General features: G+C 65.7%; 2 protein-coding genes across 3 annotated transcripts; both read left to right on the forward strand.

The window, feature by feature from the left end:
- The first annotated feature begins 1,112 nt into the window (after window positions 1–1,112).
- Window positions 1,113–11,121, forward strand: SLC7A8 (solute carrier family 7 member 8). 2 transcript variants are annotated; one of them, XM_073326953.2, is made up of 11 exons: window positions 1,124–2,710; window positions 4,775–4,979; window positions 5,060–5,211; window positions 6,447–6,572; window positions 7,055–7,208; window positions 7,564–7,687; window positions 8,593–8,696; window positions 8,894–8,990; window positions 9,201–9,350; window positions 10,383–10,560; window positions 10,747–11,121. In XM_073326953.2, exons 1-11 carry the CDS (start codon window positions 2,584–2,586, stop codon window positions 10,875–10,877), a joined length of 1,548 nt encoding a protein of 515 aa, XP_073183054.1. In that variant the 5' UTR covers window positions 1,124–2,583; the 3' UTR covers window positions 10,878–11,121. The 2 variants fall into 2 exon arrangements, with proteins under 2 accessions (XP_073183055.1, XP_073183054.1); XM_073326954.2 differs by lacking the exons at window positions 7,564–7,687; window positions 8,593–8,696 and having other exon boundaries at window positions 1,113–2,710.
- Window positions 11,122–12,551: 1,430 nt separating this feature from the next.
- On the forward strand, window positions 12,552–14,487 carry CEBPE (CCAAT enhancer binding protein epsilon). Its single transcript, XM_073326955.2, has 2 exons — window positions 12,552–13,480; window positions 14,136–14,487. The coding sequence occupies exons 1-2, from the start codon at window positions 13,100–13,102 to the stop codon at window positions 14,439–14,441; spliced, it is 687 nt and encodes a 228-aa protein (XP_073183056.1). The 5' UTR covers window positions 12,552–13,099; the 3' UTR covers window positions 14,442–14,487.
- The last annotated feature ends 636 nt before the right edge of the window (window positions 14,488–15,123 follow it).

A 15,123-nucleotide genomic window follows, 5' to 3' on the forward strand; every position in this document is an offset into this window, starting at 1 on the left:
GGGAGGCAATTGGGGGGTGGGAGGGGCCACAAGTCCCACTAGAGCTGCCCTGCGAGGCTGGGCCATGGTGGGGCACTGCCACCGGGGGGCAGGGCAGGCTCAGCCTTGACTCAGGCTGTGGGGGTCTGTGTGTGCCGGGGGTGGGGGCTGAGAACAGCTTCTAGCCTCTCCCCCTCCCCCACTCCCACAGCAGGATCCCCTCCCCTTGGGTCTCTGCATCCTGTACCCCCTCCTCAATTCCTGCCCCCCTCTGGGGCTGGGGGTGCCCCCAGGATGGGGAGGGGCCCTAGGCCCAGGTGCTGGGAGCTCCTGAGGGTGAGGGGACAGTGGCTCTCCCCCTCCCTTTTCTCAACTCTGCTCTTGGGGAACCAGCCGGTGGCCCCCTAACTCCACAGTCAGAGTGTGCGTGACCAGGGCGCACGGTGACCCCCGGCCTCCATCCACCTCTGGGATCCATCCATCCACCCGCCCACCCCCTGCCATGCCTTTCTTCCCCTCACCCCCACTTCCCCGGCTCAGCACATTGCCCCGCTGGCAGGGGAAAGTCTGGGCCTGGCCCCATTATCAGCGTCTCCCAAGGCCAAGTGGGGGCAAAGGTTGGGCTGGAAGGAGGGATGGCAGTGGTGGAGGCACGGGGTGGGGGATGGGCAGGCAAGAAGTTCCTCCTCCAGCCCTGGGTTGGATGGGATGGGTGGTTAGCGGGGGTGGGGTGGAGGGGGTGTTGGCCTGGGGGATGGGGCAGATGGGCCCAGATCCTGTCCCCCACACAGGGGGGTAGAGGAAGAGGAGAGCTCCCTGGGGAGGGAAGGATGCATGGATTGATGGAGGGGTGTGGGGGGCAAATGGATGGTTATGTTGATGCAGTTACTCTGTGGAACTCCCTGCCGCATGTGGAGCAAGGTTTCCTAGAGAGGGGCCAGCCTAGGCCTCCCGATCCAGGGAGGGGTTGACCCCAACTCCCAGGGCTGGGGAAGCCGCGCTGGGGCCTCTAGGGGGTTGTGCTTCTCCTTGGGGGGCACCTGGGCTAGATGGGGAGAGAGAAGGAAAGAGGGAGATGGCAAAGGGAAAGAAAGAAAGAGGGAGGGAGGGAGGTGGAGGAACAGAAAGAGAAAGAAATAAGATGAAGTGATGACAGAAAGAAGAGAAATTGAAGTGAAAGAACAAGAAGAAGAAAGGTGGAGTGCTGAAGAGAGGAAGCGATAAAAGGAGAAAGAAAAGAACCAGACAGAGAAGCGGAGTGATGGAAAGGAAAAGAGGGAGTGAGGACGAACTCAAAGAGGGATGTAGCCAGCAGAAGGGAAGTGGCTCTGGGCTGGCCGAGGGAGGAGTCTGGGTCCCCCGGGGGTCGGTCGCTGGGAGCCGGGGCTCCAGCCCCAGGAGAACGAGGGAGTGAGCCAGAGAGACGGACGGAGAGGAACACACTGCCGGGGAGCAGAAACCCCCTGGCAGAAGGAGAACTCCGCGCTGGAAGGAGGGAGCGAGAAAGTCCTCGAGGGAGGAGTGCCGGGCAAGAGAGCCTTGTATAACCTCTGGGCGAGCGAGTGAGAGGTGCAGAGGGAGAACTGGGCGCCAGAAAAGCCCCCGGGGAGGAAAGAAGTCCCAGAGAAGTCCCAGCTGGAAGGAGAATATCCCTGGGCTGGCGAGCCCCTTGTAACTGGAGCAAGGGAAGGAAGCAGGCGGCGAGAAGGAGGAAGCCGAGCGAGATCAAACCGGTCTTGGGTTTCCACGCTGCGCGCTCTCCCCTCCTCCGCCGGGGATAGGACGGAAGAGGGGAACGAGTAAACAAGGAGGGACAAGTGCTGAGATTTCGCGAGCAGGGGGCCGGAGCGGCCGGTTCCAGAGACCTCGGACTGGACCGCACCAGAACCAGTTCCCGGTCCGGTTCTGGAAGGAGCCTAGTACCAGCGCCGTCAGAATCAGAGTGCCAGGTACAGAACTGGGCCAGTTCTAGGGGACAAGAGCCCAGAACTCACGTGAGAGGGAACTGGACCTGCATGTCTGGCCCCAGAATCAGAGGCCCAGAACCAGCCTGGATCTAAGGGTACCAGATCCAGAGTGTAAAACAGAACAGTCCCAGTCCAGAACCAACTGCGACAGAACCAGTCCAGTTCCAGGGATTCCAGAACCAGAGAGAGAGAACCAGCTGGGAATCCAGACCTAGACTGAGACAAAACCAACCCAGTCCCAGGGAATCGAGAACCAGCTTTGTTCTAGAGGATCTGAACCCAGAACCGGCCCAGTTCCAGGGACACCAGAACCACCTGGGTTCTAGGAGATCTGAGTCCAGAACAACAGTGACAGAACCGCCTTGGGATCGAAGCCTAGAACCAAGAAGACAGAACCAGCTGGGGACTAGGGAGCCAGATCACAGAACCAGACCAGGAGGGAAATACACAGAACCGCCCTGGTTCTAAAAGACCTGAGACCACAACCAGCAGGACAAAACTGCTCTGGTTTTAGAAGATCTGAGCCCAGAAACAGCCCAGTTTCCAGGCATACGTGTCCAATACAAGTGATTCCAGAGCGGCCCGCTCTGGATCGGTGCCCAGTGTTCCCCAGCACCATCTGGTCTGGTCCCCTACCATGGAGGAGGGTGCGCGGCGCCGGGGTGGTTCCGAGAAGGCCACAGATGGCCCAGATCAGCTGGCAGAGGGTGGCGTGGGGCTCAAGAAAGAGATCGGGCTGGTGAGCGCTTGCGGCATCATCATAGGTGAGTGGCGGGGGGTGTGGAGGAGGGACCCCAACTCTGGTCCAGGGGGCCACTGGGGTCCCCCCTCCTGTTCTGTGTCATTCTCTCCTTCTATCTCTCCATCTCTCTTTTCCCCCTTCCTTCCCCCTTCCCCCCCTCTGCCCCCAGCCTGGCTGGCTCTATAAATAGCCTGGAACTGCCTGTCACCTTGTGGTCCTGTTATTCTGATCCGATTAGTGCTGCCAGCCTTCCCCTCACCCAGCGAGGGGGCCCCACCCCAGAGCCAGCCGCCTCTCAGCGCCGGGCAAGGGGTCCCCGTATAACCAGGCCCCGCGCCCCACCCCAGAGCCAGCCACTTCTCAGCGCCGGACGAGGAGTCCCAGTATAACTAGCCACCATACTCCACCCCAGAGCCAGGCGCCCCAGCCTGCAGTAGCAGGGGACAGGGGGTCTGGGCTTTCCACTTCGATGGATCGGAGCCATGGACCGTGAATTCCTGGTGGCTCCATTAATCCTGCTCCAGATGGTGTTGCTCAGCAGGTGCCCGGAGACGCCAGCGCGTGGGAGGGAGGGGGGGTTGGGGGCTCAGAGACAGGCCCAGCCCCCTACTCACCCCCTGCACTGCCCCTCACTCCTGACCCAAAGCCCCCTGCTAGCCCAACCCTGCTCCCTCCCAGCCCTGCCGGTGCCCCTTCCCCCCACCGGGTCAGAGTCCCTCCCCATAGCCTAGTTTATGGGGTGAAATCTAACCTGATATGTTTCAGAGTAACAGCTGTGTTAGTCTGTATTCGCGAAAAGAAAAGGAGGACTTGTGGCACCTTAGAGACTAACCAATTTATTTGAGCATAAGCTTTCAAGAGCTACAGCTCACTTCATCGGATGCATCCGATGAAGTGAGCTGTAGCTCACGAAAGCTTATGCTCAAATAAATTAGTTAGTCTCTGAGGTGCCACAAGTCCTCCTGTTCTTTTAACCTGATAAGATTACAATTAAGGACTCTGCCCCACTCCTTCCCTTCCCACATTGCTCCCTTCTCCCCAGCCAGGATCCCCCCCAGTGCCCCTTCCCCTGCGACTCCTCCTAGTGGGGGGGTCCCCCCACAGTTCTCTGCCAGCCGAGAGGTGGGGCTGCGGGTTGGAAGTGAGGGGCACCCTCTTTGTAATGCCGCTTGAGTTGCCATGGCGATCATTAATGAAGGGCTGGTTGCTAATGAGGGGGTTAGTTCTGAGTCTAGAGCCCCCATCCTCCCACCAGGTCCTGGGCCCTCTGCCCCCCTCTCCTCTTATCTCCACTGCCCTCCCCCAGTAAAACCCCATCTCCCGTTCCCCCCCAGCCTTGAACGCATCCCCCTCTCTTTGTAATGCTGTGCCCCCACCCCAGGCATGCAGCTCCGCCACCCCCACACCTTGGCTCCCACCCACAGCTGCAGCAGTGTAATTTGCTAATGGAGCACATGGAGCCAGGAAAGAGGGCAGCCGGGAGGTGAAAGAGAGACAGGGATATGGCAGGGAAGGGGGGGGCGGCGGATGGCAGCTCGGCTAGAGGAGGGGATGTGGGGTGACATTTTAAATGTTATCATTAGACTCCAGAGATAACACTCCCCTGAGATGCAGGAGGCAGGTCACCCCTCTCCGAGCGACTGGCCCAGGCTCTCGGCAGACTCAGGCAGTGGCCCGGCAGGTCACACCTTTCTGAGCGACTGGCCCAGGCTCTCGGCAGACTCAGGCAGTGGCCCGGCAGGTCACACCTTTCTGAGCGACTGGCCCAGGCTCTCGGCAGACTCAGGCAGCGGCCCGGCAGGTCACCCCTCTCCGAACGACTGGCCCATGCTCTCGGCAGACTCAGGCAGCGGCCCGGCAGGTCACACCTTTCTGAGCGACTGGCCCAGGCTCTCGGCAGACTCAGGCAGCGGCCCGGCAGGTCACCCCTCTCCGAACGACTGGCCCAGGCTCTTGGCAGACTCAGGCAAGCAGCCCGGCAGGTTACCCCTCTCCGAGCGACTGGCCCAGGCTCTCGGGAGACTCAGGGAGCAGCAGGGCAGCCCTGTCTCTAACTCCCATCCCCATCTCTTGCTTCCCCCGCCAGGTAACATCATTGGGTCAGGGATCTTCGTGTCGCCAAAGGGCGTGCTGGAGAACGCGGGCTCCGTGGGGCTGGCGCTACTGGTGTGGATCATCACAGGGCTGATCACGGCTGTGGGAGCGCTGTGCTACGCCGAGCTGGGTGTCACCATCCCCAAGTCCGGCGGTGACTACGCCTACGTCAAAGACATCTTCGGGGGGCTGGCCGGGTAAGGGGGCGGGGCCCCAGGGGGCTGGCTGGGGGGCAGCCAGGCCCAGACCCCCTCTCATGCCCTGCTGTGCCTCCCAGGTTCCTGCGGCTGTGGATCGCGGTGCTGGTGATCTACCCCACCAACCAGGCCGTCATCGCCCTCACCTTTGCCAACTACGTGCTGCACCCGCTCTTCTCCACCTGCCTGGCGCCCGAGAGTGGGCTCCGCCTCCTGGCGGGGGTGTGTCTGCGTGAGTACCCCCTGCCATTCCCATTGGTGCAACCACTGGTCTAGCTGGCACCTGCAGACCGGCACCAGCTGTGCCCAGCCGAGACGGGAGTCGCTGAGTCAGTGCTGGGTCAGCAGGAAAGCATCTGCGGGCGTCTGTCTGGCCAGGACGTCTGTCTGGCCACGTGTGTGTCCCTGTGTCTTGCCACTCCCTGCGTGGGGACAGGCCAGCAAAGCTGGCGGGGGGAAGGGCTGGCTGGCTGGGGCTGCGGGTTGGGAGTGAGGGGCACCGGCAGGGCTGTGGGGGGAAGGGCTGGGCTGGCTGGGACTGCGGATCAGGAGTGAGGGGCACCGGCGGGATGTGGGGGAGTGTTATCTGGGGCTCGGTTTCCTGGGTGCTGAGGCCATTTGTGGGTGCTGGTGACTGCGGGGGGTGTGTGTGTGTGAATGCTGGAGCGTGTGCGGTGGGGGGTGTGCATGGGGGTGTTGGAGGGATGTTGGGTTGGGGAGGTGCAGGCGGGTGCTGCGGGGTACTGAGCAGCGGGTGGCTCTGGCAGGGGCTGGGCTGGGAGTTATTTACACCCTGTGATGAGAGGGGGAACCCCCCACACACTCCGCCTGTCGTGGTCTCAGGTTCCAGTAGGGGGCGGCAGCAGGGGGAACGGGCTGTTTGGTTCTGTTGGGGCCCGGGGCCTGCCCCCTCACCCCCGCACCAGGCTGGGTCACAGACAGGAGCTGGGCACGGGACCCAGGCATCCGGGGCACTTTTGTCAGTGGGGCTCTGAGGGCAGCTGGAGCGAGGGCCAGGCACAGGGGGCAACACTGTGTGTGTGCTGCCCCCGCCACAGCCCCCCCCACCCAGTCCCCCATTCCCAGCCCCTCCCTTGCTCCCCATTACCAACTCTGCTCCACCCTGGCCCCCAGATTCCTGGCCCCTCCTGGCTCAGCCCCCCTATTCCCAGCCACACCCACCCTCCACCGCAGCCCCTTGTTCCCAGCTCCCACCTGGGGCCCACCTGCCCCAGGTCTGGCCCCCCATTCCAAGCCCCCCTCCCCCAGCCTGCCCCCCATTTCCACCCTCCCCAGCCCAGCCCCTGGCTCAGATCCCCACAGCAGGCAGCTCTGGGTGTGGGGCTGACCCTCTGTTGCCACAACATCCCCACGCCAGGCTGGTTATCTCCCTGGTGGGGCAAGGGCAGCCTTGGGGGGGGGAGCGCCCCACCCCGTCCCCACCCTGAGCCCTCCCTCTGCCCCCAGTGCTGCTGACTTGGGTGAACTGTGCCAGCGTGCGCTGGGCGACGCGGGTGCAGGACGTCTTCACGGCTGGGAAGCTCCTGGCCCTGGCGCTCATCATCATCATGGGCATCGTGCAGATCTGCAAGGGTGAGACGGGGGCACTGGGACTCCCGGGCTAGCTGTGGGCAGGGCACCGGGGGGCATTGGGATGGCTGAACCAGCTGGGCACAGGGCAGGGCATCAGGAGGGCAGGGGGACAGCGGGGCGCAGGGCAGGACACTGAGGGGGGGCGGCATTGGGACAACCAGATGACTGGGCACAGGCCAGGGCACTGGGGGGGATGTTGGGATGGCTGGGCCAGATGGGTGCAGGGCAGGGCACGGGGGGGCAGGGGGATGGCTGGGTGCAGGGCAGGCCACCAGAGGGGCAGGGGAAGGGCCAGGCGCAGGGTAGGGCACCGTGGGGGGGGCATTGGGACAGCCGGGCTGGCTGGGCGCAGGGCAGGGCACCGGAGGGGCAAGGGAACAGCCGGGCTGGCTGGGCGCAGGGCAGGGCACCGGAGGGGCAGGGGGACAGCCGGGCTGGCTGGGCGCAGGGGGTACCCATGCCATGGTGCCACTCTTGCACAGGGCACTACTACTGGCTGGAGCCGCGACACGCCTTCGAGGCCTTCACGCCGGTGGACGTGGGGATGGTGGCGCTGGCCTTCCTGCAGGGCTCCTTCGCCTACGGCGGCTGGAACTTCCTCAACTACGTCACCGAGGAGCTGGTCGACCCCTACAGGTCAGTGTGGGACCCCGGTGTCCGGGCCCCCCCTGGGATCAGCACCCCTCTGGGGAACCCCAAGGTCAGCGCCCAGCTGGGGAAACCCTGCGTCCAGGCCCTGCCCCTGCCATTAGTGCCCAGCGGGGAATCCCTGGTGTTTGGGCCCCCCGCCCCCGCTGTTAGCGCCCGATGGGGGAACCCCAGCATCTGGGCCCCCCACAGCTGCTGTCAGCGCCTGCCTGGGGAACACCGATGTCTGGGCACTGCCGACTTCAGTCCCTCCCTTCCCTGGGGTCAAAGTGTGCCCCATTATGGAACCCCAGGGGACCCCGGCATCCGGGGGTTGCACACACTCACACTGCCGCCTCCCCAGGAACCTGCCACGGGCCATCTTCATCTCCATCCCCGTGGTCACCTTCGTCTACGTCTTTGCCAACGTGGCCTACGTCACCGCCATGTCGCCCCAGGAGCTGCTGGCCTCCAACGCCGTGGCCGTGGTGAGCCCCGCCCCTGGCCTTTGCCCCGCCCACAGCCCCCCAAACCACTCCCACAGCCCCCCAACCCCGCCAACATGGCCTACGTCACTGCCATGCCGCCCCAGGAGCTGCGGGCCTCCAACGCTGTGGCGAGCCCCGCCCCTGGCCTTTGCCCTCCTCACAGCCCCCCAAACCATTCCCACAGCCCCCCACCCCGCCAACGTGGCCAATGTCACTGCCATGTCGACCCAGGAGCTGTTGGCCTCCAACACTGTGTGGCCATGGTGAGCCCCGCCCCTGGCCTTTGCCCCGCCCACAGCCCCCCAACCCCGCCAACATGGCCTACGTCACCGCCATGTCGCCCCAAGAGCTGCTGGCCTCCAACGCTGTGGTGAGCCCCGCCCCTGGCCTTTGCCCCGCCCAAAGCCCCCCAAACCACCCCCACAGCCCCCCAACGTGGCCTACGTCACCGCCATGTCGCCCCAGGAGCTGCTGGCCTCCAACACTGTGGCCATGGTGAGCCCCGCCCCTGGCCTTTGCCCCGCCCACAGCCCCCCAACGTGGCCTACGTCACCGCCATGTCGCCCCAGGAGCTGCTGGCCTCCAACACTGTGGCCATGGTGAGCCCCGCCCACAGCCCCCCAAACCACCCCCACAGCTCCCCAATCCCACCAATGGAGCCTATGTCTCTGCCCTGTCACCCCAGGAGCTGCTGGTGAGCCCTGCCCCACCCCTGGCCTGAGCCCCACCCACAGCCCTGAGCCCCTCCTCTAGGCCCTGACTCCACCCCTTGGCCCTGAGCTCTGCCCACACTGCCTGACCCCACTCCCTTGGCCCTGACCTCACCCCCTGCCCTGAGCCCCTACCCTTGGCCCTGCCCCTGCACTGAGCTCTCCCCCGATCTCCTCCACTCTTTCCCCCCCCAGACGTTCGGGGAGAAGCTGCTGGGTGTCATGGCCTGGATCATGCCCATCTCCGTGGCCCTGTCCACCTTTGGGGGTGTCAACGGCTCCCTCTTCACCTCCTCCCGGTGAGTGACCCCGCCCCCGCACAGGCCCTGCCCTGGGGGTGGGGGGAGGGGATGGAGTCTCCTCTCCCATCTCAGATCCCAATTTCTGCAGCCTGACGTTCACCCTGAACCCTACTGATGGCACCGAGAGCCAGGTCTGTTGGGCCCGGAGTTCCCGCATTCTATCCCCCACTCTTACGTCTCCCCTCCCCCCACAGGCTGTTCTTCGCAGGAGCCCGTGAGGGCCACCTCCCCAGCCTGCTGGCCATGATCCACATGCGGCGCTGCACCCCCATCCCCGCCCTCCTCTTCACTGTGAGTCACCTGGGCCTGCTGAGGGCGGGGTCACTGGGGCGGGGGTGGAGTTTGGGGAATGGGGGCAGAGTCTCTGGATCAGGGAGCATGGCTTGCGGAATGGGTGCAGGGTCTCTAGGACAGGGGTGGGGCTTGCAACATGGTGGTGGGTGGGGTCTCATATGGGGCGGGATCCGGCATGACCCCGCCCCATAGTCCCCCTCCCTACAGTGCGTGTCTACGCTGCTGATGCTGGTGACGAGCGACATTTACACCCTGATCAACTATGTGGGGTTCATCAACTACCTGTTCTATGGGGTGACCGTGGCTGGGCAGATCGTGCTGCGCTGGCGCCAGCCCCACATGGCCCGGCCCATCAAGGTGAGCCCGCCCCCTGCCCCACATGGCCTGGCCCATCAAGATGAGCCCACCCCCGCCCTGCCCCCATTCCCCGCCCCCAGCCCCACATGGCCCGGCCCATCAAGGTGAGCCCGCCCCCTGCCCTGCCCCCATTCCCCACCCCCAGCCCCACATGGCCCGGCCCATCAAGGTGAGCCCACCCCCTGCCCTGCCCCACATGGCCCGGCCCATCAAGGTGAGCCCGCCCCCTGCCCTGCCCCACATGGCCCGGCCCATCAAGGTGAGCCCGCCCCCTGCCCTGCCCCACATGGCCCGGCCCATCAAGGTAAGCCCGCCCCCTGCCCTGCCCCCATTCCCCGCCCCCAGCCCCACATGGCCCGGCCCATCAAGGTGAGCCTGCCCCCTGCCCTGCCCCACATGGCCCGGCCCATCAAGGTGAGCCCGCCCCCTGCCCTGCCCCCATTCCCTGCCCCCAGCCCCACATGGCCCGGCCCATCAAGGTGAGCCCGCCCCCTGCCCCAGCCCCCATTCCCCGCCCCCTGCCCCACATGGCCCGGCCCGTCAAGGTGAGCCCGCCCCCTGCCCCAGCCCCCATTCCCCGCCCCCTGCCCCACATGGCCTGGCCCATCAAGGTGAGCCCGCCCCCTGCCCTGCCCCCATTCCCCGCCCCCTGCCCCACATGGCCTGGCCCATCAAGGTGAGCCCACCCCCTGCCCTGCCCCACATGGCCCGGCCCATCAAGGTGAGCCCGCCCCCTGCCCCACATGGCCCGGCCCATGAAGGTGAGCCCACCCCCTGCCCCCATTCCCCATCCCCATTCCCACATGGCCAGGCCTATCAAGGTGAGTCCATCCCCTCCCCTGTGTTCCCTGCCCCCAGGGCTTGCCTCCTGCCCCACATGCCCCACCCCCTACCCTGCCCCATTTGCCCCACGTGCTGAACCGCACCAAGGTGAGCCCCACCCTGCATATCCTGCCCACCGCATGAAGGTGAGCCCTGCCCCACTGCCCCCTGTATGCCTCGACTCCGGCTGAGCCCCATGTCCCGCCCCAGGTCAGCCTGTTCTTCCCCGTCGTCTACCTGCTCTTCTGGGCCTTCCTGCTGGTCTTCAGCCTGTGGTCGGAGCCGGTGGTGTGCGGCGTGGGGCTGGCCATCATGCTGAGCGGGGTGCCCGTCTACGGGCTGGGCGTGGCCTGGCACCGCAAGCCACCCGCCGTCTACACCTGCCTGGGTGAGTGGGGGAAAGGGGGCGCAGCCGGCTGTGCAAGGGACGGGGGTTTGGGGGCAGCCGGCCTGGGAGCGGGGGAAAGGGGGCACAGCTGGGGTGCAGCCGAGCGGGGGAAGGGGAGCAGCTGGCCAGGGGGCGGAGGAAGGGCCCGTGCCCCCACTGCTCTCTAACCCCCCCGTCTCCCTCCAGCGGCAGTGACGCGGGTGGCCCAGAAGCTGTGTGGGGTGGTGTACCCTGAGATGGAGCCCCCCAACCCTGACCGCACCGAGCAGCTGGAACCCATGTGCAACAGCGGGGACCCCAACCAGCCCCACAACTGAGCCCCCACCCTGCCATGGACTGCACCCCACAACGCCTGCCCCTGCCAACGGCCCCCGCCCCGCTCTCCACGGCTCCCCACGGCCCCTGCCCCGCTCCCCACAGCACCCTGCTGCCAGAGGTGGGAGCTCCATCACTCACAGATGCCTTAACCCTGTTCTGTGGCCCCCGACGTTCGGGCCCCAACTTTGTGGCCTTTCGACCGTTTGTCTCTGGTTTTTGATGTAATAAATACAATGACCTCAACGCTGTGGAGCCTAGCTGGGGGGCTGAGGACATTGAGGACTGGGAACCCCCATAACCGCCCCCTGCTGGCATCCCGCATAATGCACCTTGCTGGGACCCCCGGGACCCTTCTTGGGCCCCTCCCAGTGCCCCCTGCTGGGACCCACAGGGACCCTGCTGAGACCCCCTTCCTGGGACCCCTTAGTGCTCCCTGTTTGCACTCCCATGGGACCCCCCCCAGCACCCCCTCCTGGGACCCCCCAGTGCTCCCTGCTGGGACCCCCTGCACCCGATGCTGAGATCCCCCCTGCACCCCATGCTGAGACCCCCCAGTGCCCCCTATTGGCACTCCCCTGGCACCCCACAGCATCCACTATTGAGACCCCTGTAATTCCCCCCTTTTGGAACCTACACCCATAGCCCCCCCTGCTGGGGGCCCCCCCCACCTAGTGCCTTCCAGCACCCCCTGCTGGGACCTGCACCCCTTCTTAGGAGCTCCCCCACACATAGCGATCCCTGCCCCATAGTGCCCACCCCATGCCAGTAGCTCCCCCCCCCCCCAGCCAGTGGCCTTCCCACAGCACCTGGGATGGGATTTTTCATGTAATGGTGCCACCTTGTGGCCAGTGATGGCCCTCACACCTCAGGCCTGCCCCACTGGGCTGACGGGCCCAAGGCAACTGTGTGGGGTAGAGGGTGGGAAGCCCAGGGCTAGGCTAGCAGGGGACTGTGGGTCAGGAGTGAGGGACACTGGCAGAGCTGGGGTGGGCAGGGGCTGTGGGTCAGGAGTGAGGGGCACCAGCAGGGCTGCAGGGGAGGAGGGGTGCAGGGCTGGGCTAGCAGGGGCTAGGGTGACCAGATGTCCCAATTTTATAGGGACAGTCCCGATTTTGGGGTCTTTTTCTTATATAGACTCCTATTACCCCCACCCCACCCCCATCCCGATTTTTCACATTTGCTGTCTGGTTACCCTAGTAGGGGCTGCGGGTCCAGAGGGAGGGGCACTGGCAGGCCTGGGGGGCCCAAGGCTGGGCTGGTGGGGGCTGCAGGTTGGGAGTGAGGGGCACCGGCAGAGCAGGGGTGCAGGGCTGGGCTAGCAGGGGCTGCGGGTCGGAAGTGAGGGGCACTGGCAGCAGGGCTGGGAGGACAGGGCTGGGCTAGCGGGGGTGGAGTCAATCAGTGGATGTGGCTTGTGGGGCATGGGGCGGGGCTGGGGGCTGAGAGGGGTGAAGTTGGGGTGTTTGAAAAGAGGGGGCATAGGGAGGGGTTGGTGCTACGGCCCCCAGGGCTCCCCCAGACATCTGGGGGGAGATGTCCACTGCCATCAGCCCAGCCTCCTTGGAGGGCAGGGAAGGGGGCCCCCTCTCTGGGGCTGTCGCAGGGTGGGGTCCCCTGGGGCCATCAGCAGGGGGAGCCGGGGAGCCCATCGGAAAGAGGAAGGAAAAGGGGGGCGGGGGGATGGGGGGAATGAGAGAGAGAGACAGAGAGAGAGAAGGAGGCAGAGCTGGGAAGAGAAGCGGGGGAGCGCGGCAGAGACCTGGACGGAGAGAGGGAATGAAACAGGGCTGAGAGAAGAGAGAGAAGCTACGGGGGACTGCAGGGGGCGGGGGGGTGGATTAGACACAGACAGAGGGGAGGAAAGACAGCAGGAGAAAGGGGCCAACGGAGAGAGGGAAAAGGAGCGAATCTGAGAAAAAGGAGAGAAAGAAAATCAGCGAGAGAGGAAAACCCAAGAAAGAGACGAACAGGCGGAGAGGGGGACGAAGGAGAAAGTGACTGACGGAGAGAAAGAAACGAAGGAACGAATTGGCGTGAAAAAGAGGAAGAGAGGCAAGACCAAGCGGCAGACACAGCCTGCGAGGAAGGAAGGGACAAGAGAGAGAACAAGAGAGAAACAAATAAGAAAGTGACTGAGAGCAAAGAGGTTCGAGCAAGTGGCGAGTGGCGGGAGAGAGGCGAAGGAGCGAGTGAGGCGCGAGCGCAGGGAGAGAGCACAGCCATGTCGCAGGGGGGGTTCTACGATTGCGAGCGGGCCCCCCCGCGTCCCATGGCGTCAGAGCTGGGGGCACTCGGGGAGCATGAGGGCTCCATCGACCTGGCTGCCTACATTGGTGATGAGCAGCTGCTGTCGGAGCTTCTGCAGGGCCCCCCGCAGCGGGCACCGAAGAGCACCCCCTACCCGGGCTACCTGCAGGGGGAGCCCTGGGGCTACGGGGCCGCCCACAAGGGCTACGGCACCCTGGTGAAGGAGGAGCCACGGGGGGCTGAGCCCGGGCGCCGCAGTGGCTACAACCCCCTGCCCTTCCAGGTGGCGCATTGTGGGCAAACGGCCATCAGCCTGCCCCCAGGGGGCGCCGGCCCGGCCCTGCGCACACTCAAGGTAAGGTGCCCCTCACTCCCGCCTCACAGCCCCCCACATCCCCCAGTGCCCCTCACTCCCAACCCGCAGCCCCCAGTGCCATTCCACTCCCCTCCCGCAGCCCCCCACACCCCTCCGGTGCCCCACATTCCCGACCCGCAGATCCCCTGGCGTCTCCCTGCTTCACACCCACAGCCCCCCCAGCACCCATCCTCTCTCCACCTGCAGCCCCCCACACTCCCTGGTGCCCCTCACTCCCGGCCCGCAGCCCCCAGCGCCATTCCGTGCCCCACATTCCGGACCCGCAGATCCCCTGGCATCTCCCTGCTTCACACCCGCAGCCCCCCCAGCACTCACCCTCTCTTCACCTGCAGCCCCCCACACCCCCCGGTGCCCCTCACTCCCAGCCCGCAGCGCCATTTCGCTCCCCTCCTGCAGCCCCCCACACCCCCAACCCGCAGATCCCCGGCGTCTCCCTGCTTCGCACCCACCCTCTCTCCACCTGCAGCCCCCTACACCCCCCAGTGCCCCTCACTCCCAACCTGCAGCCCACCACAGTGCCCTTCACTCCTGACCTTCAGCCCCCTGCTAGCCCAGGCCTGGGCTCCCTCCCAAAAGCTCTGCTGGTGCCCCTCGCTCCTGCCCCACAGCCCCAGCTGGCCGTTTCTCTCCACAGGGCCCCCCCTGCAGCCCGCTGCTGGCCTCGCCGGGGCCGGGGAAGGGGAAGAAGGCGGTGAACAAGGACAGCCTGGAGTACCGGCTGCGCCGGGAGCGGAACAACATCGCCGTGCGCAAGAGCCGGGACAAGGCCAAGCGGCGGGTGCTGGAGACGCAGCAGCGGGTGCTGGAGCTGGCGGCGGAGAACGAGCGGCTGCAGAGCCGTGTGGCGCAGCTGAGCCAGGAGCTCGACACGCTCCGGGCCCTTTTCCGCCAGGTGCCCGAGGCCGCCGTGCTGGGCAAGGGGCTGGGGGCCTGCAGCTGAGCCGGCCAATAAACCTGCTTACACCTCCGGGCCTGGTGATCTGTGGGGGGTGAGGTAGGGGGGGCTGGTCGCAGCTCCCCGGGGTCACTGTCCCAGTGATCCGTGGGGGCAGGGCCGGGGGGGGCCAAGGGCTGGTCCCCGGGGTCACTGGCCCAGTGATCCGTCGGGGCTGGGACGCCAATTGCTGGTCCCCGGGGTCACTGGCCCGGTGATCTGTGGGGGCCAATCGCTGGTCCCCAGGGTCACTGTCCTGGTGATCTGTGGGTGGCAAGGGGGAGCCAATTGCTGGCCCCCAGGGTCCCTGTGATCTGTGGGGAGGCAGGGGGCAGTGATCCCTGGCCCCCCGGGTCACAGTCACAGGATGTCCCACCCATTTCGGGAGCCCAGCACCCCATGATCATTAGTTGGCCCCCTCCCCAGGGAAGGATGTGGGGCCCCAGGGGGCAGGCAGGAATCGGATGAACCAAGGGCTGCAACCCCCCATTTGGAAGAAACACTGGGCTGCGGGGTGTTGTGGGAAACTGAGGCAGAGGCGCAGCTAGGCCAGAAGCAGGGCAGCAACCCTGGTCCAGCCACAAACGGGGGGAGGTCACCCGTATTAGGGGGCACAGATTGGGGGGGCTGAGCAGTGGACCCTTGCAGCTTGGGGGATCCTAGTCAGGCTGGCTCACTGCCCCCCAGC

This window comes from Lepidochelys kempii, chromosome 13 (genome assembly GCF_965140285.1).
Source record: "Lepidochelys kempii isolate rLepKem1 chromosome 13, rLepKem1.hap1, whole genome shotgun sequence".
NCBI lineage: Eukaryota > Metazoa > Chordata > Testudines > Cheloniidae > Lepidochelys > Lepidochelys kempii.